Below are 21615 nucleotides of genomic sequence, written 5' to 3' on the forward strand. Positions count from 1 at the left end.
GCTTTGCTCTCCTCACTCGTTCTTTGTGTTTGAGCTTCCTCTTTGTACATGATGCAGTACTCTTTCTTCCTCCTCCACCTTTTCATACACTTTGCCTGAAGCTTTTCCTCTCATTAAGGTCTAATGTGTACACGCTAAAACATGCGTGTCACCAGACTTCAATAACAGTTCAAGGTCAGGCACATACAGGTTGCAGAATACTGAATGCTAAAGTGCCAGGGAATATGTGCCAGCTCTGTTTTGGTGCCAGTTCCTACAAGACCAGCCTTTTGGCAGAGGTTCCAGGTGATATGTTTAACTGGTTCAACCTTAACTGTTAGACTGACTGTTGGAGGCAACTCCAGCCTTCTGCAGAATTTATTGAACACTCCAATTCCCAACAATATTAATTAGGAACTGATTTAGTTCCAGCTGAAGTTTATTCATGCCTCGTCTGATTTTCTCGCTTTGTTCAATAAGCCTGAAAGAGTACATTTGAAAATACTATGGCATTACTCAGCACCTTTTTATTTTCTTTATCTACTTTAAATGGCTTGTTTTCATTGTAAAATAAAAGGAAGTGCTGGCACAAACAGGAACCAGCTTTGAGTTCTAGTTGTAGCTATTTTTAAAAATCGAAAGTTTACTTGAACATTTAAAAAACTGGTTAAGTTGGTGCCAGTCGTAAGTAACCATCCGGCAATTAGCAATAAATATATATTTAAATATATAAAGCTAAACGCTCTGGTGTTTCAGTGGTCTATTATGCAGCCCACTCAGCATTACCAATGGTTATGTCTTATGTTTGCTTGGCCAAAGTCCTTTGGTTGCACCCAGTGTTTCCCGGTGGAGCCGGACCCGCTGTCACCCTGACCAGGATAAAGCAGTTGATGAAAACAAAATAAATATTCTAACCCCTCCTAATTATAGAGTTCAGGTGTTTCAGCCTTATCGTTACTTAACACACTAGGAAACAAGCAAATGCTGTGAATTCTCTGAAACTAGTTGACTACATGCTGAATGAGCGATTTCTGTGGTGCTAAAAGATGACTCCAAAATAAGACAGTAGTATTTTAGCTCAGATTTCCGATGTAGGATGCTGACAAAATCTCATGCCAGTAATTACGATGAGACTCTGACATACACATCCTGTTAATGGTTTGTTTTTTTTCCTCCATATGTCTTCAGGAAGGACACCTGAAGCGATACCCCACACCGTATCCTGATGAGCTAAAGAACATGGTTAAGACAGCACAGTCAGTGGCTCATCGGCTCAAGGAAGACGAGTCGGGGGATGAGACGCCCTGCGAGAGGAACCACATTGGGGTGCAGAGTGTGGGAGTCAAGGTGAGCTTTAATGGGAAATCTTAGTCTACAATAACGAATCGGTCAGTAATTGTTTTTTTTATAGCAAGGCTACTGTACAGAAGCAATAGGTACTCTACTTCTTACATCATGTTATAAACACCTTAAATCTTGACTGAAGTTTGTTACTGGTTACATGGACAAGATGATGCAGTAACAAGGGCTTCTTTCTGGCACTGCATCATCTAACCCAATGTAGTATCAAACATGTTTCAGGTTTGTTAATGAGTCCAGTTAATCTCTCTCTATATGGGCTCAGAGAAGGCACTAGTTTATCACAATTACCTAAAATGAAATAAGAAGCCCTGCCAGTTAAACACTACTAAACTTTCTGCACCAGCAAATTATTAATATATGATGCTTTATTTTTATCTTTGACCCAATTAGGTTTTCAGAAGACCCACAATAAAGTTGTGTGTTGCTTTAAGACAAAGTAGTATTTACCTAGAAGTATGAATAGCAACATTTGCAGGGATCTAGTAAATGTTGGGCTGATGGTAGTTACTCGTAGTTCACATGTTGATCAGGCTGTGAGGACCTGCTGGTAATGTGTTCATGACCTGGATTAGAGCTGTTTTGACAGCATATCAGATAAGAGGTCCTGATGTTAAGGCTCACTGGTGTACGATCTTATTTAGCAAAAGAAAACCAGTGGCACGTTTTAACTGTTATTTGATTAATATCAAATGTTCTTGAATAGTGATTTCAGGAATAATATAAAAATCACAGTGAATGTCACAAATAATTCAATAGAAATAGTTCATTAGAAATCAATCATTAACTGGTATTTAAACTGTCACATGTTTTTATTATCTGAAAGTTTCTTAAGCTTCATAAGCTGAATCCTACTATTGCCTGTGCTGGGTTTACCAGGTGATTGAAGCTCCTTGCGCCAATGGCAAAGCACTTGAGCTGGAGTCCAAAGTAACAGTGAACAGTGACCAAAACTCCACTTCATCCGAACCAAGGGATACTACGGATAACAGTGACACAGAGAGGATTCCTCTTAAGAGCTCGGACGATAGTAGAACCACAGTCAACCACGAGGACACACTCGAGGTGCTCCTTCCTAGTGTTATTGATGTGGTTTGCTTAGGTTATGAAATTATTTACATTATTGTATGCGTTTTGTTGCAATGTTAGACTTGGAATGGAAATTAATTGTATTGGAATAGAAAATGCTATAGAACAAAATAGTATAGCACAGAATAGTATAGAATAGAATTATATAGAATAGAATGCATTTGTTTGTTTTTTCTGTATATCTAGGCTTGTTTGGAAGCTGGGGTCAGAGCAGGGTCAGCTATTGTACAGCACCCCTGGAGTCGTGAGGGTTAAGGGCTTTGCTCAAGGGCACAACAGTGGATGCTCAGCAGATCCGGGATTTGATTGATAACCCCGATCTCTACCCACTGAGCTACCACTGTCACTCTACATCTATTACTATTTATTTAGTTAATGAAGATCATTTATCTGCAGTTCCAAAAGCATTCCAAGGTTAATTCTTGGCCAGTGCAGTCCTACATATACGTATACAGTTCATTTAATTATTATAGATTAGGTGAAGTAAGTGTGTGTGGTTGTGTGTGTGTGTACATTCTAATAATGTTAAATTGTCCGTGCCCCCTTAGGAGTCAGAAGAGCTATCATCTGAGGAAGACGAGATGAAGATTGCAGAGATGAGACCCCCTCTGATCGAGATTTCCATCAACCAGCCTAAAGTGGTGGCCCTCGGCAAGGATAAAAAAGGTAATCTTATTGACCCGTCTGAACTATTCTAAGTCTGAAGTATTCCTACAATTCCTACAGCTGATGAACATATCAGCTGGTTTTGGGCTTCTTGTTTATTTATTGCAGTTTTTAAAATTGCAGTCAGGCTTGATTGAAGAAGAATGTACCTCATATGTAATGTAAAATTACCTAATGAATGTAAACCTTACCTTATGTTCAGTGCTATACAGTGTGCATCATTGCATCACCAAACCTTTCATTAAAGAGACCATGCACGATTTCGATACATTTACAAAAAAAACATTCAGAGCAATGCTATTAAATTTTTTTTAAAGACCTAATATAAATACTAAAACCTAATATAAATACTTTGTTTTAGGGGCAAAACATATTGTCATTTTAAGAACATTTCTTTACATTTAGGCGTTTGACAGACACTTTTATCTGACCTGCATATCTTCCAGTATACTACCCAAGCAACTGGGGTTAAGGACCATGCTTAAGTGCCCATCAGTAATGGCTTGGCACTGGCAGGGCTTTTATCCTTAACCTGCTTATTAATAGTCCAAGACACTTGAGTGGGGCAGTGGTAATTTAGGCTAGCCTGCTATTACTGAGATCCAGGGTTCGAATCCCCAGCTGTGCTAACAGGCTGGTCCAATTCTGTAATGTTTTTACTACATAAATCCATGATTTCTTTAATAAAACAAACATCGACCACTAAGTATGCTGTTTCCCATCTTTTTCTATCCAGATGACAAAGATGCTGATTCACTGCTGGATGAGACAGTAGCTAACAGCAACCAGAACAACAGTAACTGCTCTTCACCGTCTCGCATGTCTGACTCTGTGTCCTTAACTACGGACAGCAGTCAGGACAACTCACTTTGCACTCCTGAGAGAGAGACCAAGATGCCTCTCATCCCCAAGACCAGGTTAATTCAGATTTTAACTTCTATACTATTTTTTGGAAAGGACAGTATCCAGGTAACGTACTCGGGTAACATAATCGCTCAGGCTACATAACCAGCAGTTGTTTAGAAAGTGTTCTGGATAAGAAAAGCCTCTGATGTCTAGGATCTGCTGTCCGCAAACTCAGGCACCCAACTTTCAGTGGGACTGTGTTCTATGGTATACCGTTATCTTAGCAAAAGTAGGCTGTAAAAAGTACTACATGAAGGACGACCGACAATTGTGGCTCACAAAAATTTAAAAGAATATTCATTTTATTATAAGATTTAGATTATTTTGTTAATATTTTGTTTATGTGTTATATGGAGGGGGCTACACGCTTGCTAAGAGCCAAAGACAGATGTAGAATCTCGCAATGTTACATCTCTGTGTACATATAGACATGTTTTTAAGCATTTTTGGAACATTAAATTGAACTGGAATTCAGCACAACAGTAAAATCTGTCACTAACATCTTACAACACATATCAGCCAAAAAATAAAGTGTTAATCTAGTGACCATCACTGCATTTTTGCGGCATTTTAATGGTCTTAACCTGCTTTGTTTTTTGTACTAGACATGAAGATGAGAACCTGAACCAGTTTAAGGAGACCAGTTCTCTGCTTCAGAACTGCAATGGCTCTGAAACCTCACTGCAAGCTGTCCTGAAGGGCCAGCGCAGCTTTGACAGCCAAGCCAGCAAGATGGCTGGCTATGAACTGTCTATGGAGGAGAGACTGGCACTCATAGAGAAGGACATCAACAATGGTGTGACTGAGCAGTACAGCAAATGGGATCAGATCAACATGAACGTGGCTTACGAGAGAACAGGGAAATGCAAGGGCACCTCGACTGAGGAGCCTGGACTCAACAATAATGCCACTCTGTCTGTGGAAAACCTTAATAATGAGAACCAGAATGGGAAAGCAATACCCGGTGAACATTTTGAGCCCATCCGGATGGCCATGACCTCCAGCGATGTGTCTCTATCTCGCAGCACGGAGGAGCTGTCGCCTGAGAAAAGATACCCTCCTCCTTCTGTGATGAAGTCTCAAAGCATCAGCAACATGGAAACCGGTGGCATGAAACTTTACTCCATGGGGGGCGAGATTCCGCCGTATGATTCAGTAGTAGGTGCGGGTACAGCACCTGTACCTGGTCCACAGTGCCAGAGCATTGTAAGATCCAAATCAGCCTCTCTGCTCAATGATCATCCACTCCAGGTCCACCCTGGTTCATCAGCCTCATCATCTGACCTGCTATCTTGCTCCAGAAATCCAGGCATGCGCTACCCTGCTGGCCCCCCGCCCCAGTATAACGTCCAGTACTCAAACAGCTCTGTGCCTAAGGATAATATGTGGTGTCAGCGTACCCCAGTGCCCCCAGACCAACCCTACCACCCTCCTCAGCACTCATTTGCCAACACCAACTACTCCAACCGCAACAATGCACCACCCTACCCGCACCCGCCTCAGCAGCGTGGCCCACCTAAACAACCTGACATGTGGGCCATGGAGCGTATGTTGCCCCCAGGTACCCAACGCAGCACCCTGCAGAGGCAGAGTAGCGCCTCATCCAATGCTTCCCTAGGCATGCCAGAACCTCGCCGCATGCCAGGCCCTGAAGGTGAATATGTAAGCTACAGAGACATTCACAGCATGCCCCGAGGCCCTATTCAGATGAGCCAGAACCTCCAGAGACCACTGTCAGCTCGCACCTACAGTGTGGATGAGGGCAACCCCCCACGCCCACACAGTGCCCGGCCTCCTCCCCATGAGCTTCCAGAGCGGACCATGTCAGTCAGCGACTTCAACTACCAGCAAGGCAGCCCTGGCAAAAGGCCCAACATCAGGGTAAAGTCAGAGCACTCGCTGCTGGACGGACCTTCAGGTGGAGGGGGGAGGGTGCCAGCTGACTGGAGAGACCAGGTCATGAGGCACATCGAAGCCAAGAAACTGGAAAAGATGGTGAGTACTGCAATGCTTTTAGATATATTTTAATGTTTGTGATTTCTAACACTTGGGCGGCCAAGACTCGTGAAGGCTATGGTGTCTGGTACAGACCAACAGAGGAGCTACTGTAGCTCAGATAATGGATAATTTAATACTAGTGATGAGGTGAATGTGTCACAGCACAGTGTATCAAACCTTCTGTGTACGGGTCTGCAAAGTCACAGGCCAGTCAAAGTTCCTCTGCGTATTCCTGTCCACTGTCAGAGTTGATTTAAAAGCGTATTAGAGTGCGTTTACGTGATAAGTGTTATGCGGCTCACTGCAGTATTTACGCCTTTGACATGATATGTGGCAAAACAAAACCGCTTTCTGCTGGCTGTGCCACTGAGCGGCAAGCTTGAAATTAATACACATTATTGGCTGACAGTACTGACAGTTTATTTACATGCTGTTATGTATGAAATGTCTTTTCGTGTAAAACACTGTACATCATGTCAATGCTGCCATAAGCTGTCAAACCAACCTAATGAATATACACTATGACCAGAAGTATGTGGACACCCCTCTTAATTGCTGAGTTTAGGTGTTTCAATGACACTTTTACTGTATAAAAATTATTGAAATTGTATTTATGCTTTCAACGTTGTTGCAACAGTTTGAGGAAGGCTCAGATTTGACTGTGCCTTCATGCACAAAGCGAGGTTAATAAAGACAACAATTATCAATTACAGGCCAAACCTTTTTGTCCAGCATCAGTGATTGACCGCACAGATGCTCTTACCTCATGGGCACAAATTTCTACACACAAACTTAAAATGTAGTGGAAAGCCAACCCAGAATAACCCAGTAGGCTGTGACATCCACTAACTGGGGGCCAACACTATACTTATGCTTGTGGTTTTGGAAAGGGATGTCCAGCTAGTTTATTGGTATGTGTCCACATACTTTTGGGTATATGTATAGTAAAACTTCTCGAAAACGATGCTAAAATACAATAGAACAGAAGAATACAATCCAGTTATTAAAGGCATTTTCAGACCATATAGTGTCTATACACTTTATAAATAGCAAAAATGAGAACATCACAAATAGATCTACTTTTAGTTCTTATACTTTGTTTTGCTTACTGTCTTTTATTTTTGCACAGTCTGGCCATTTTTTTTTTACATGGACGTAAAGCTGTACGTTTTCTTTGGCAAATCTCATTACATATTCCTGAATGCATTATCATGTTAACTGTTCTGCATGTTCATCTAATTAACCCACATTGTATTATACTATACTAACACCGTGTTTATGAACCACCTGCATGTTTTAGCTGTCCACATTAGTGATGCATGCTCACTGTAAAGTCCATTAAATGCATGTGTATTGGTGTGTGTCATGTTTTCTGCTCAGACTACCCTGTCTCGGTCTTTGGCCACACTCAATGGCAGCCAGAGTTCTCTGTCTTTTAGCTCTGTAGACGGACGCAAGTTTGGAGCCCACGGGCCCAGCGTGAGTACAGCATCACTGAGACTTATCCTGTGTTTCACTCTTTCAAAGGGACATTCTCTGTTCTGGTCCGGCTGTGATGATTTATGTGTCTTACAAGGGGTGTGTAAATTAATGACAGCTGTAGCTTAAAATGACATGAATGTAGTGAAACCATCGCCAGCAGAGAAAGTTCCTTTCTAACCACAGCTCTTGCAATGTGCCTGATATCCAGCTCTGTTTACATCCCAACTCGTCTACACTTTCACTCCTTCTATACTTTCACTCTGCCTAAACTCTTTGATGTACCTCTGATCTTAGACCTATTTCATTTCTTTAAGTAACCAACACAGACTGAGAGTTTGACGCCTGCCAGTGCCATAGGCTGGATTCTTGTCTTGAAAAATAAATTAATCAATATAACCATGGTGTAAGCAGGTGTAAAACAACTAAATAAATAAATAAAATAAGCAAACACTAGCCAATCTAAGGCATATGTTAGCTCAATGATATTGAAGGGCTAGTACCTTCCTACAGCTGATTACCAGATGCTTTGTAATCTGTTTTTAATGGATTTTTATATATACAACTATTGTTTAGAATGAAAAGACCATTATTAGCTTTTGGCTACCACAAATGGATGATGGTGCAAACTTCTGTTTTAACTGTGTTTTCAGGATGAGGGCTTTAGTCCTTATGGACAGCAGGGCTACCCCATTGACCCGCACAGAAAAGTAAGTTAAAAATATCTGACTACAAGATTGAGAACGCTTTAATGTCATTGATCTGATTTAATCTAGTTAAAGAATTAAAGTACTGTCTGCTGAAGCACTAGGTCATCGGATACATCCAGCATTGTAATCAGTCTAAACAGATATAGATAAAGGCCTAAGGTACTCTGGCATCTCTTCAGGAAAGATTATATTCCCTGGTTTACCCGGGTTAAAGTTTCATGTTTGAGATACAAGAATAAGGAAGTAAGAATTTAGAAGAACAATTCAACTGTTTTCTGTAAACTAATGGAACCTGAATTTTGAAAACGCTTTTAAGTGCAGCTTTATTTATCCAACAAGTTTAGAAGCATGTCAACATTTCACACCCACATGAACTTCTTGTTCTAAAACCAAAATATTACTATGTGAAACTGAACCCCTTTCGTTGTTATAACAGCCACTTTTCTGTAAAGTATTTTCTGGGAAAACATTTGGTTTCATTCAGCTACAATTAAAATAAAGCATGGTTATCTGAGATAATTGGCAAATGCTACAAGCATATGCCTTGGCACACGTAGATTCATTATTAATGATTTTAAGAATACATTTGGATGGGATATTTGGAGAGCTTTTGGCCATCTAGTGTATCAGATCTCTGCACAGACTATTTATAGCACATTAGCTTTTTCATCCCAGCGCTGTCGGCACTGACAGACGAACTATACTGACCCAGAGAACCGGGGCTCCAGCGGTGATTAATTAGGACTAATTAATTAGCAACATTATAGAAGCTAGGTTAGAATGGAATTAAAATAGATTACAGCCAATCTGTATTTTTTTGTGAGCAGAGTCTCCTCATGGCTTCCAGCTCCTTGCAGTTATATAAATTGAATAAAAACTATGTATAAAAAGTAACTTGTGTTATTCATCCATATGAATATAAACATAAAGAAAATATAAGTCTAGTATTTAGATAGCTGTTGGTAGGGCTGTAAAAACTCCTGCATGTGTAATGTGTGCCAAAGCTCTGTACATAAAATCATTGTTAATACATTTACAGTATACGTATGTTGTCAGGCATATGCCAGGTGTTGCATTATTGTTGCAGTAAAGTTATAATAAAGTGAATTTTTTATCCAGAGGTTCACACATTTCGCTACTGTGACAGCCCCTCATCAGAACTGCATTTAATAATGTGTAATATGTTAAATCCAAACAAACTCCCATCAACAGCAGAAGCCTGAACAGTTCTCCTGAATCACAGCACATAAAGAGCTTTACGTAGTTCCTTCTGCCCCCTGCTGTCAGTCAGTGCAACTACATCACAACTACTTCCCAGTATCGGTGTTCCAATGTACTGCAATGCACAATTCAGTATTTTCGTTTATTTCACAGAGCTTCAGTAGCTTGTTAAGCTGCCCATTGCACATTTGGTGTCATTTGCTGAATCAGCATGGAATACATGAGCTTAATCATTTAAAAATGTAAGAGTTTTTATCGTCATGTGATATTTTGGAAAGGAAATAATGTGGTATATTTTTAAACAAACTTAAATTCATTAAAAAATAGATTTGTTTTAACTGAAATTTGAAACCATTATTTGTGAATCTGCAGCAATGAATGTATTAATATTTGTTTCACAGCTTTTAAATTCTATAAAATTATTGTAAGTGTGCTTGTTGGTAAGCACCTCATGGTGAATTGGAACATCAAGTGTGAGGCGGGTCTTTTCATTCTACAGCTGTCTCTGACCTCACAAATGCAATTTTGACTGAATTGGTACGCATTTCTACATACACACTCCAAAATCTAACTGGTTCTGGAATGGGATGTCCATCAAATCTATGGTCAGGCTGTATTACAGTGCAAAATAAAACTTGCAGAAAAACAGATAATTAATAAAGAGAACGCACTCATAGCAATTAAAAACAAAATAATCAGGATGATCATTTTAGCTTTCAGGATTAGTTTTGTGACCTTAGAAACATTTAATGCTCTATTGGCAGTTTACTTAATTGTAAAAGCAAATAATGAAACTTTTGATTACTATTACCACACCAGGCTTGAAAAACTGCTCAGATTGATTTTTTGAATTTTTTCGTCTATATAAGGGCTGCCATTATTATACACGCTGAAAGAAAACAATTTAGTTAAATGAATTAACACAGAGCCCTGAGGCAGACTGAGGTGAATGCTAATATGGCTCCTTAGAGACAGGATGAGTCAGAGGCTTTAGCAGTTAGTCCACTTCAATGGAGAGCCAGGTCATATATTTTACCAGCTCGAAAATAGTTTATTGGCCTCTTTGGACTAATGCCGAGCCCATTCATTTAAAGGATAAGACTCGAGACTCGAAGCTGCATGTTTTGGTTTTGTAATATATTCAAGTTATTCTAACAATAATGCATGTTGATCTATTTACTGGGTTTGACTTGTTTGGTTTCCAAACAAGTTTGTGTTTTTATTTCCATTCGGCGCATCCACATGTCTGATAGCATCACTTAATGAGCATAAAGAACATTTGCTAGATTATGATCCTGTTCTGCATCAGTGTGCACAAGCCTCCAGATAAACTCTGGCTGTTGGCTGTTACATGTTAAAGCACTGACAGCAGCACAAAGCATTGTAATGGAGTGTTTGTGGTGTATCTGTTTAAGCATTCTGCCCAATAAAATGAACAGCACAGCACTTCAGTATCAGGGTTATATGAATTGATGGTCAGATTTGGGATGTAACACTCCTTTGTGGTGTATTTAGGTGCCTCTGATGAACGGCCAGATGTGTGCTGCTCCTCCACTCCGATCTCAAATGAACTGTGCCCAAGTTCAGATGGCGCGCCACCCCTCCCGAGAGCAACTCATCGACTACCTGATGCTCAAAGTGTCCCAGCAGCCCCCAGGCCCACCCCGCCACCCTCATGAAACTCTGTCACACGAGGTGGGTAACGGAGTTAGATCATCGGTTACCATAGTGGTGTTGTGACCCCTGTCTATAGCTGCATCAGTCTTTATCTAAACAGAGAAAAGAAATTATGATCTGGATGAAATCACTTCGTTCTGTTCAGGGTTGGGTACATTCACTGGGTGAAAAGCAGGAAATACCATGGACAGGTTGCCAATACATCACACACACGCACATGTATCTAGGGGGACTTTTAGTAGCTCCAATTAACCTGAATTCACATGTTTGGACTGTGGGAGGAAACTGAAGCTCCCAGAGGAAACCCACACAGACACTGGGAGAACATGCAAACACCACACAGAAAGGACCTGGACCACTCTACCTGAGAATCGAACCCAGGACCTTTTAAGCTTTTATAATTGGCAGTAAAATCACATGACAGATTTTATTAGAAGCTTTTATCCAAAGTAACTTACAGTTGTGACTGAACACAGCCCAAGCAAATGAGAGCTTTTGCTTGAGGGCTTTACTTAGGGGTCCAACAGTGGCAACTTGGGGGTGATGCTGCTCCAACCAGCAACCTTACAATCAAGAGCCACTGTTTTTAGTTAATACGACTTTTACTTCCCTAAAGCATAAGTCACAGATGTTGCTGACAGCTTGTCCTGCCTCCCAAACAGTGATGGCTTGGTGGCAACCAATTTCACCCCCACCTCATTACCTCATTACACCTTAATGCATTTAAAATGAAAACATTGCTGGGATGCAGTTCTGTACATTAGCAGAGATGATACCACTGTCTGAAGTTGAACATATTTGAAATTACAAAGCATATGTTTCTTGCCTGATGTTTTCAGATGCACGTAAAGATTGAAAAGAATCCAGAGCTGGGCTTCAGCATATCAGGCGGAGTAGGAGGACGGGGAAATCCGTTCCAACCTGATGATAATGTAAGTGACACTATTTTTTTTTAGTTAGTTTTTTAGTTAATTAGTTCTAACCATTTAAATACTCATGTGAAGTACAACATTGTTTATGTACATTTATGCCCAAGAAACACAAACATTTGAACCTAAATATTTATAAATATGCTCAATGTTTATATTCCCTAATACCACGTCTAATGGACATGCCTTTGTACCCTTTTGTATTGAAATGTTCTGGTACCCCATTGAGTCCATGAAAGCATGAATCCTAACAAGGTTCCCAGTCATTTTAAATCTGACTGAATCTTTCCAGATGTGCTCTGTATTTGTACTGGCTCATAATTCATAGTTTTGTTTTTATAATGTTTTGTAGGGCATATTTGTGACAAGGGTTCAGCCTGAGGGGTCCGCTTCAAAACTGCTTCAGCCAGGGGACAAGATCATCCAGGTACTTCCTCATCTCTGATACATGTCATTAGTTCAGGTTTTTTTCTGATGTTCATGCTGTGTACTTGACTTTTCACTTACCAATCTTATCCTCATTTCAGGCAAATGGATACAACTTTGTTAATATTGAACATGGAAACGCTGTGTCCCTGCTGAAGAACTTCCCTAGCACTGTGGATCTAATCATCATCAGAGACATGGCAGTTTAGAGAACTGAATATATCTACGTTTTCACACCTTTATTTTTGTACACGGAGGGGCCGGGTTTATGTGAACTTGATTAAACTGATTTTTGGGAGGACCTCGGAGCGTCTGGAAAAACAGGACATAACCACTGTGTTGCGTGGACGATGCCTGGACGCTGGTTTGTCTAAATTAACAAAAGAAGTTTTCACTGTGGGAGAATCTGTTCAGTACAGACAAGACAACTGTGCTTTTTTTTAATCAAAAACTGCTTTTTAAAATCATTTATCATAGAATTCAAGTAGAGGGACATTAGCTGGCCACTAGGGGGCAGGGCTCCCTGTGTGTTCACATCAGTATGCCTTTGTTTTTATTTTTTTAATCATGATTCATTTTTTTCTCCTTTTTATTTAAGAAAGTTCTCTGACCTGTGGGGGATTTTGAAGGAAATCAATGCTACGTGCTCAGTGTGGATTATGAATGTAGAACTGGTGCGTTTAATGGAATCATGCGTTCCTTTTTTGGCCTGGGTGGGAGATTCAGGTTCTGAACAGATAATTCACCACTTTAGTTTTCTGAACTTCAGCAGAACCTCTACTCACTTTAGCATCAGTAGAAAATAGTTCCTGTCCCGCCTCACAACCAGAGTGATTTTTCTTTTCTGCCTCGTCTGTAGAGAAACCATCATTTGGGACATTAACTAGGACACTGGCTGCTAGGAAGTGCAGAAAGATCTCAGCATGTTGTATTTGGACTGAAACAGGATGAAGAACAAACCTATTTCAGTGGATTATGTCGTAGACAAGGTGGCCCGGCCTTCAGCTCTCCTGACCTGGATACATACACATGGACGTTTAGAGCTTGTGCTTTAACTGAAGTTTATGTATAGACCATCATTGGGAGGTGTAAAATTGCTGGAAAAAACAAGCCCATCTCAGGTTTATTCTCAGCCCATCTTCTGCCCATTTCAGTCCATGTCAAGCCTGTTATGGTCCATCCAGAGCCCATTTTGAGACCAGTGTGTTCCATCCCGAGACAGTTGTGCTCTAATCAGAGCTTGTTGACCCATCACTTGCCAGGTGTAACTCATCTTAAAGAGTTTTGGTCTTTTACAAGCTCGCTGTGGCATGTTGTCTCACTGTTTTGTTCTTCTTGGGAATATTCTGGCATACCCTGGGCCTATTTTGGACCACATTAGGCTCAGGGGGCTGAGCTTGACCTGCATTTGCCTTCTTTAAGCAACCTGAGCCGTTATTCGGTCTGGATTCTTGTTGCATAGAGCAGTGTAAACTAAGAGAACTTTGCCCCAATCAGGACAGCAAACGCTGTCAATCTTTTAAACCATCAATCATGCTGACATTTGGAAATTGTTTACCACTTTCTGACTTTGCATAGTTTGCCTTTCTGTAAATCATCTTCCTAATCATCAAGTGATTTCCTTTTTCTTTTTCTTTATTTAGGGTGTAAATTGTAAACTTTTGCTTTTGGGGAGTTGGGCACCAGCAGGGGGAGAAACAAGTGCCAATAGACCCTGAGCTGCCTCGATCAAGTCGATATGATCCTTTCGACCCTGAGCAATACTCACTGATCCAAGCAGCATATTTGGTGGCCTGTCACTGGCTATGGAACTGTGACTGAGAGAGCAATAGCAAAAATCTTATTTTTCAGAAGGCCTGTCAGATTCCATTCTTTTTTAAAGAGGAACGATTTTAGTACCACCTTTTGTGATAGCATTTTATATTGTGAACCTTTTAGAAAAGATAGGAAATGCATTTTGAATATTTTGCAGCAGTGATGTCAGCGTATGGTAATGCTGAATGTTATGTTCTCACCACCCTGTTCTCTAAACAGTAAAATCAGCGGATCCAAAACCTTCCCGCTGAGTCGATGCTATTAACTCTCTCCTGTGAGCAGATTCAGCTCAACTTGCTTCAATGGCAGAATGATGAACTGACTGTAAAGATGTAAACAGTGAAGAGTATCGTTTCTAACCTTTGATAAAACTGTTAAAGGAAGCATTGCTTGTTTTATACACAGGTCTGTATGTACACATAAGGAATGACTAATTGTTGATTGTACTGTGTGATTTACTTGCATGAGGACACCCTAGACGATTATTTTTTGGATGTACCCATCGTTTTAGAGCTCTGTATGAATTTAAGTTCTATTATTCACTTACTGCTGTACAACAGGCCAATCAGTGGAACAGAATTAAGAAGTGAACACTGAAGCTTGTTGTACCTGGATACAAATCTAAAATGATTTTGTTCTGATTTTAATGTAGAATCATATTACTGTTATTTTTGCACGTTTTAAAATGGCACTAGCACATACCTGCTCATGAGTAGCAGTCCAAAACAATTGGTTTTAAAACTGATTCAGCCATTAGTACATTTGGTTTCGGACTGAAACCTTGACCTGAATGGAACCATGCCTTGCAACTCTCAATAGTTCCTCAGTAGAGCGTTTTTACTCAACTGCTGACGCTGTAAAAACAATGTATCGTCTTTGTGAGCACTGTGCGTTCGTATTTTATCCTGAATGAATCAAATGAAGACCTGTGATTGACCCACTTTTTATTTTTAGTACTGACAATTTGAGGTTAAAAAAGAAACCAGATTATTTTGCCATATCAAAGAACAACTGGTCTTTCAGATTCTCTCATGTTTGTCTATTTATTTAGCGCTAATATTTCTTTGACTTTTTGAAGTTTACTAATCAAAATGTAAATATGTTTTTAAACAGTTTGAGTTAGCCATGAAATTAGTGACCTTAGTTTCTGAAGACCAGCAATAACTCATTACAGCAACTCTTTTTAATGTTGGTTTCTTTGGAAGCTGCAACAAAAAGAGGACTGGTATGCATTTATTCTACATTCCAGATTTTGTATATAATTTAAGGTTCCATGGTATCCTGTGGAAAACAAACAAAAAAATAAACTAATGGTCTTTCAAACTTTGTTGTGATCATGTTTCTTTCTGCATTTTATGTTTTCTTGATTCCACTAAGCCTTTTTTGTGATTTGTTGAAGCACTTCTGATAGAGAGCAAAAATCTGCTATTAGAAACGCTGAGATTCTATCCAGACTCGTCTCCTATTGAAAATGTCTGTTACATTAATAAGCACAATGTCCAACAATGGATACCCTGTCCTGTTGAGCAGCTGAAGTGGATTTTCTATTTTCCCCATATTTCTCATATTCTAATCATTGTTCACCTACAGCAATTTCCTGCTGCATGCATTTTCCAGCTACATCTTTTTACCTGCCAGTGAGAAGTCACACAGAGAGACAGACACATACGGAGAGGCACGCTATGAACACCTCAAACACCCTACCACTAGTGCAGTTGTCTTGACCAGACAGTCGAGATCACAATTTTACAGTGTCAGTGAAGCCTGTTAAACCTTCAACACTCAAACCTCCAAGCACAGCCAATAGTGTCTGGATACCCAGCCAGGTTGATGGCATCACCTGAGATTGAAAGCTTGAGATCTCTGCACTGGTTTGCTAGATGAAGTGTTATATTAAGCAAGAATGGTAATAAAATCCTCTTTTACTACTATAACAGTTGGTGTCCTCAGCTTGCAAATGATTGAAAAAACATTTGACAGTCATATTAAGTCAAATTTTCCTTGGGCTGCTTCTATATTTGAAGGTCACAACATAAATCCACCTAAAATTAATGAAGCAAAATTTGTTTAATTTTGTTTAGTAACAAAAAATTCATCTGTAGTAGTTATCAAAGTCTTAATAGTTTTATTTTTTATAATGTATGACATTGATCAAACAATGCTTTTCACTGTTAACTGTATAAAACAAGGTCATCTTGTTGTGGAAGTAAGGCTCATTGCCTCTGGTTTATTAGTTGGGACAAAACTGCTGAATCATCCTGCTATAACGACTAACCTTTGTTAACATGAATAGCCTTTATCTTTTAATCATGACACAATAATAGTGAAAGCCCTGATTAAAGGTGGGGAATTTAACATATCAATGCTGTTAGCTGACTGCTATTATTATGCTTAGTCACATGCATGGTTTTAAAGTAGTACTCATTCATTCAGTAATCCAGCCTAACAGTTAGTGTAAAATTTCCATTTATGCGATTTAGGGTCAACTAATCAACTAATCAGCTGATAATTATAATAAAGCATTTCCAGTCTGGTTTCAGTGGTCTCTTCCATGATGACATTAACTTTCAACTGCAGATCTTAACCAGTCAGACAACAGTCATAATATCTGCTTAAGGATTGTGAAACAATGCAGTTAATTAACAAAGGGAAATATAGATGGGAGCACTTTAATTATGATGATTAGAAGTGCCATCAAGTCATTTCCGACTCCTGGTAGCCATATGGATGGTGTTTTGCTGACCGTCCTCTTTCTCTGTTATTATCAACTTTTCCAGTCATGATTGTCTTTTTCTCTGAAATGGTTCTGTGAAATGGTAATGTGTGAACTTCAGTTTGGTTGCCTGCCTTCGAGTGAGATGTTAGGTCTGAGGTTTAAGGATCAATTTATTTTTATTTTTTTCTGTCCAAGTTACTCTCACAGCTCATCTCCTGCACCAAAGTTCAAAGGCATTGACATTCTTTCTGTTGAAAGAACCACATAGAGTACCACAGTCTGAACAATTCTGATTTTTGTTTGGGGATCAAATCTTTACATCTGAAGATATTTTCCAGTTCTTTTGTTCTTGTTCTGCTGGCAGGTGCAGGTTTATGTCATATTTCCTGAGTGCTGAATTATTCGCTGTTTATAACTGACCATAGCTGTCCACCACTTTAACATAATCTCCATTTTAGACACCTGTTATAAGTGTTTGTGGCTTAAACACTTAAATTTAATAATTAGGAGCAGTGTCCACATGTACAGTGGTGTTCAAAAAAATAGCAGTGGTTTTAAAAAAGTGAATAAAGCACAAATTCATTAGAATAACTTTTATTTCCATAAATGCAAATGCACTGAAAAAAAAATACACTTTCAATTCTAATTCAAAACATTAACAAAATTTAGCCAGTTTGTGTTAATCCTTTACAGAAAGTTAAGAAAAATGAATATTAGGCTGTTTAGGCAAAATATTAGGCAAAAATTGCAGTGCCAGCATTTTTCTTTAAAAACTCAAAAAATGTATCTATAACATGAAAAAATGTTTGAGCTTTCACTTTACTTTAAATTACTGAACTAATATTAAGTGGCATAACAGTTGTTTCCGAGATCTGTGTTGCATGGAGTCGACCAACTTCTGGCACCTCTGAACAGGTATTTCAGTCCAGGATGATTAGACTACATTCCACAGTTCTTCTGCAATTTTGGGTTTTGCCTCAAAAAAACGTGTTTCAGACGTCAGCCAACAAGTTCTCTCTGGGATTGAAGTCAGGGGATTGGGCTGGCCACTCTATTACCTCAGTCTTGTTTGTCTGCAATCAAGATGTTTTGAGTCATTGTCATGTTGAAACATCCATTTTAAGGACATTTCTTCTTCGACATAGGGCAACATGATCTCCTCAAGTGTTCTGATATATTTAAATTGATCCATGATCCCTCGTATGCGATAAATAGGCGTAACACCATGGTATGAAAAACATCCCCATATCATCATTTTGTACCACCATGCTTGACTGTCTTCACAGTGAACTTTGGCTTGAATTCAGTGCTCGGGGGTCGTCTGACATACTGTCTACGGCCACTAGACCCAAAAAGAACAATTTTGCTTTCATCGGTCCACAAAATGTTAAGCCATTTCTCTTTGAACCAGTCAATGTGTTCCTTGGCAAATTGTAACCCATTCAGGACGTGTCTTTTTCTTAACAACGGGACTTTGCAAGGAGTTCTTGCTGGTAAATTGGCTTCACTTAATCATCTGCTGTACTCACAGCAAAACTCCAACCTTACTGTAAAAACCAAGCTGTGTGTCTACCAGGCCTGCGTGTTAAGCACACTCCTCTATGGTAGTGAGACTTGGACAACCTACGCTAGGCATGAGAGGAAGCTAAACAGCTTTCACCTGAGGTGCCTGCGACGCATCCTGCGTGTACAGTGGCAGGACAAAGTACCCGATACAGAAGTTCTGGAACACGCCAACACGAGCAGCATGTTTGCCATCCTCTGTGAGAAGCGTCTCCGTTGGCTTGGCCACGTTAGAAGAATGGATCCAGGTCGTATCCCCAAAGATCTTCTGTATGGTGAGCTGGCTGAGGGTTCACGGCTGACTGGACGCCCCCGACTGTGATTCAAAGATGTCTGCAAGAGGGACATGAAATTATGCGGCATCAACCCTAGTTCGTGGGAATCCAGCACTGAAGACCGTACAGCCTGGCGACTTGCTGTTAGACGGGGTACTCAGAAAGCAGAGGAGGACAGGTTCAAGCATCTTGCTGACAAAAAAGCCACAACGTGCGACTCAATTTGTCTGCGGCAACTGTAGCCGGGACTGCCACTCAAGGGTTGGCTTGTACAGCCACTCGAGAAAATGCAAATAAAAATTTACCCGCAACGGATGCTGCACCATCGTCTCCCGAAGACGGAAGGATACCAGAGAGACTCACTGGTAACTTCAGATGTTCCTTGATCTTTCTGGAGGTGATAATTGGCTAAGCCTTTGCCATTTTGGCTATTCTTCGATCTATTCGAACAGTAGTTCCACGCTTCCTTCCGCATCTTTCAGGTTTTCTTTGTCACTTCAAGGCATTTTAGATCATTTTAGTTGAGCAGCCTATAATTCACTGCACTTCTCTGTATGTTTTTCCCTCTACAATCAACTTTTTAATCAAAGTACGCTGTTCATCAGAACAATGTCTGGAACAACCCATTTTACCCAGTATTTCAGAAGGTAATATTCTTTGACCAACCTGTGCAACATTTGCCACCCTACTAAATTAAATAAGGGCCAAAATTGACACCCGTTCTTCTGCAGAATGACTTCACCAATTGAACTCCTCACTGCTATTATTTTGAACAACCCACTTTCAATCAATGCTTCGATTACTCAGAATGAGTGGCATGCATGTCCTAATTGTTGGGTTTGTTTTGTTTTCATTACTCTACTACACTTTCAAGTACATTTTTTTGCTATGTAGAAATAGCATTTCTACTAAAAACAGTGATTTATCAGATTAATGATGTTGGACTGCTATTTTTTTTAACACCACTGTATAGTGTATGCATATATAACAGTCCCTGTTCATAACCTGAATGGTTGCTTGGTTTTCCCCTTTCATCTGCCCCTAAGACAGACCTTAAAATCTATGGTGTTTTTGGTGAATGGATTCTAGGAAGACATGCTGTTTGGGGTAATTGTGAAAAAGGAACCAGACAGGGAACGGGCTCTTTCATGAGTGTGTTTGTATGGACAGTCTGTCTCATCTCAAATTCTCTTTCTATATATAACACAGGGAATTTCAGAACAAACTGCATGGTACAGCTGTCAAAGTGAAAGAAACAAAACCCTAATTATTCTATGTTAATTTTTCTTATTCGGAATAGAATGAGTTTGGTACAAGTATAATCTGATCTCTCTTGCTGTTCTTAATATCAGACTTTTATCCAGCAAAGTAGTCTTGCCTTAAGCTTTTTAAAATAATAGTGACCAGTCATCTTGACAGATTGTGAAGAACTAACTAAAATCTCAAACTAGAGCAGGACAGGAAATTATTGCGAAAACAGGAAGTGATGTCTAGACAAAGGGCAACATGTAGGAAGTTTAGTTGAGAAATTATCTCTGTCAATTTTAATGTCATAAATGAGGAAACTCCATACACTTCATGGACAGCAGTATGTGGACATCCATCCTAACTGCTGATTTCAGGTGTTTTAGCCACACCCATTACTTTCATAAATAAAATAGATTATAAAAAAAAAATTATATGCTTCCTTTGGGACAATTGTTTTACAGATGCACTTAGATGTTTTAACATGAATGAGCCCCTGTGCACAAAGTGACGTCCAGAAAGACATAGCCATCGATGTGGAGCAGTGGCCTGCACAGAGCCCTGAGCTCAACCCTTTAAACACTGTGGGGGAAAAATTGTAGCTTCAATATCTGACCAGTCCCTGACCCAGCAAGATGCTTAATCCAACCAGCCAATGTGTGTATAGTTTTTATATGATTGTTTTTATGGTAATGTGGGTGCTGCACAGCTCTAAGGTGCTGGTGACCTGGATCCTTGCCTTCACTGAAGTCTGTGTGAACATTGGTATGTTTTCATTGTGTCTGTGTGTGCTACACTTTCCAGTCTTCCAGGTTACAAGTTTATTTAGACTATTTTTAGCCATTCTAGCCTTAAATTTCAGATCCAGTACTCGGTTCTGATATCACACACACATCCAATTTAATGTATTTTCCCACTAGTAACTTTTATTCTTTATAATTGTGTGGTGCACCGCAAACAAATTGGATGGTTGCAGAGAAGCAATTGTGTTTTTCAGAGTCAGTGTGTCAGTGTTGTATCGATAGATTTAAAATCGCTATTTTATGGAAAGACAAGACTGAGATAGTGATAAGAGTCCAAACAGTATTAGATTAAGTACAAATGTAATAGTAAACTGACATTCAATCAGCTGCTTAATAAGACACAATGAAATTGGACATTGTCGAGGTTCATCAGTCTGTGAGATTGTTGTTTGTAAGGTTATATAATAGCCATGCATGTTAATTGCTTAGTCCCAAGCTAAACCAGTCATTTACTAACTGTAAGTCAGTAATATTAATTGCATTGGTTACTAATAATTATGTTGATTTAATCTATTGAGAATGTATTGCCAATAGCAAAAATTACTTGTGTATGCTCAGACAGCATAGAATTCCTGAACCCAAAGGCCTGGTTGATTTCGCCATTTTGGTTTTTATCCAAATAAACAGTAGGCTTTCTGTGTGTGCAATGCTTTTTAGTCTTCCACTGAGTAAGTGTATGTAGTAGACTGGTGCTGGGTACTTGGCGTACTGTCACCACACAGAGACCCTGAAATATACTCCAAGTGGGAAGAAACTGAA

General features: G+C 39.7%; 1 protein-coding gene across 4 annotated transcripts in view; it reads left to right on the forward strand.

The window, feature by feature from the left end:
- erbin (erbb2 interacting protein) overlaps positions 1 to 15577 on the forward strand; it is a 70691-nt gene extending 55114 nt beyond the window's left edge. For 2 of the 4 annotated variants that reach the window (XM_063014515.1, XM_063014516.1), the window contains exons 17-27: positions 1168 to 1326; positions 2218 to 2403; positions 2976 to 3093; positions 3830 to 4010; positions 4605 to 5994; positions 7378 to 7476; positions 8130 to 8186; positions 10923 to 11102; positions 11924 to 12016; positions 12366 to 12440; positions 12541 to 15577. In XM_063014515.1, coding sequence (XP_062870585.1) covers positions 1168 to 1326; positions 2218 to 2403; positions 2976 to 3093; positions 3830 to 4010; positions 4605 to 5994; positions 7378 to 7476; positions 8130 to 8186; positions 10923 to 11102; positions 11924 to 12016; positions 12366 to 12440; positions 12541 to 12648 — 2646 coding nt within the window. In that variant the 3' untranslated portion in view covers positions 12649 to 15577. The remainder of the gene's footprint in view (positions 1 to 1167; positions 1327 to 2217; positions 2404 to 2975; positions 3094 to 3829; positions 4011 to 4604; positions 5995 to 7377; positions 7477 to 8129; positions 8187 to 10922; positions 11103 to 11923; positions 12017 to 12365; positions 12441 to 12540) is intronic. The other 2 variants (XM_063014517.1, XM_063014518.1) reach the window with 2 other exon arrangements.
- The last annotated feature ends 6038 nt before the right edge of the window (positions 15578 to 21615 follow it).

This window comes from Trichomycterus rosablanca, chromosome 18 (assembly GCF_030014385.1).
Source record: "Trichomycterus rosablanca isolate fTriRos1 chromosome 18, fTriRos1.hap1, whole genome shotgun sequence".
Lineage (NCBI taxonomy): Eukaryota > Metazoa > Chordata > Actinopteri > Siluriformes > Trichomycteridae > Trichomycterus > Trichomycterus rosablanca.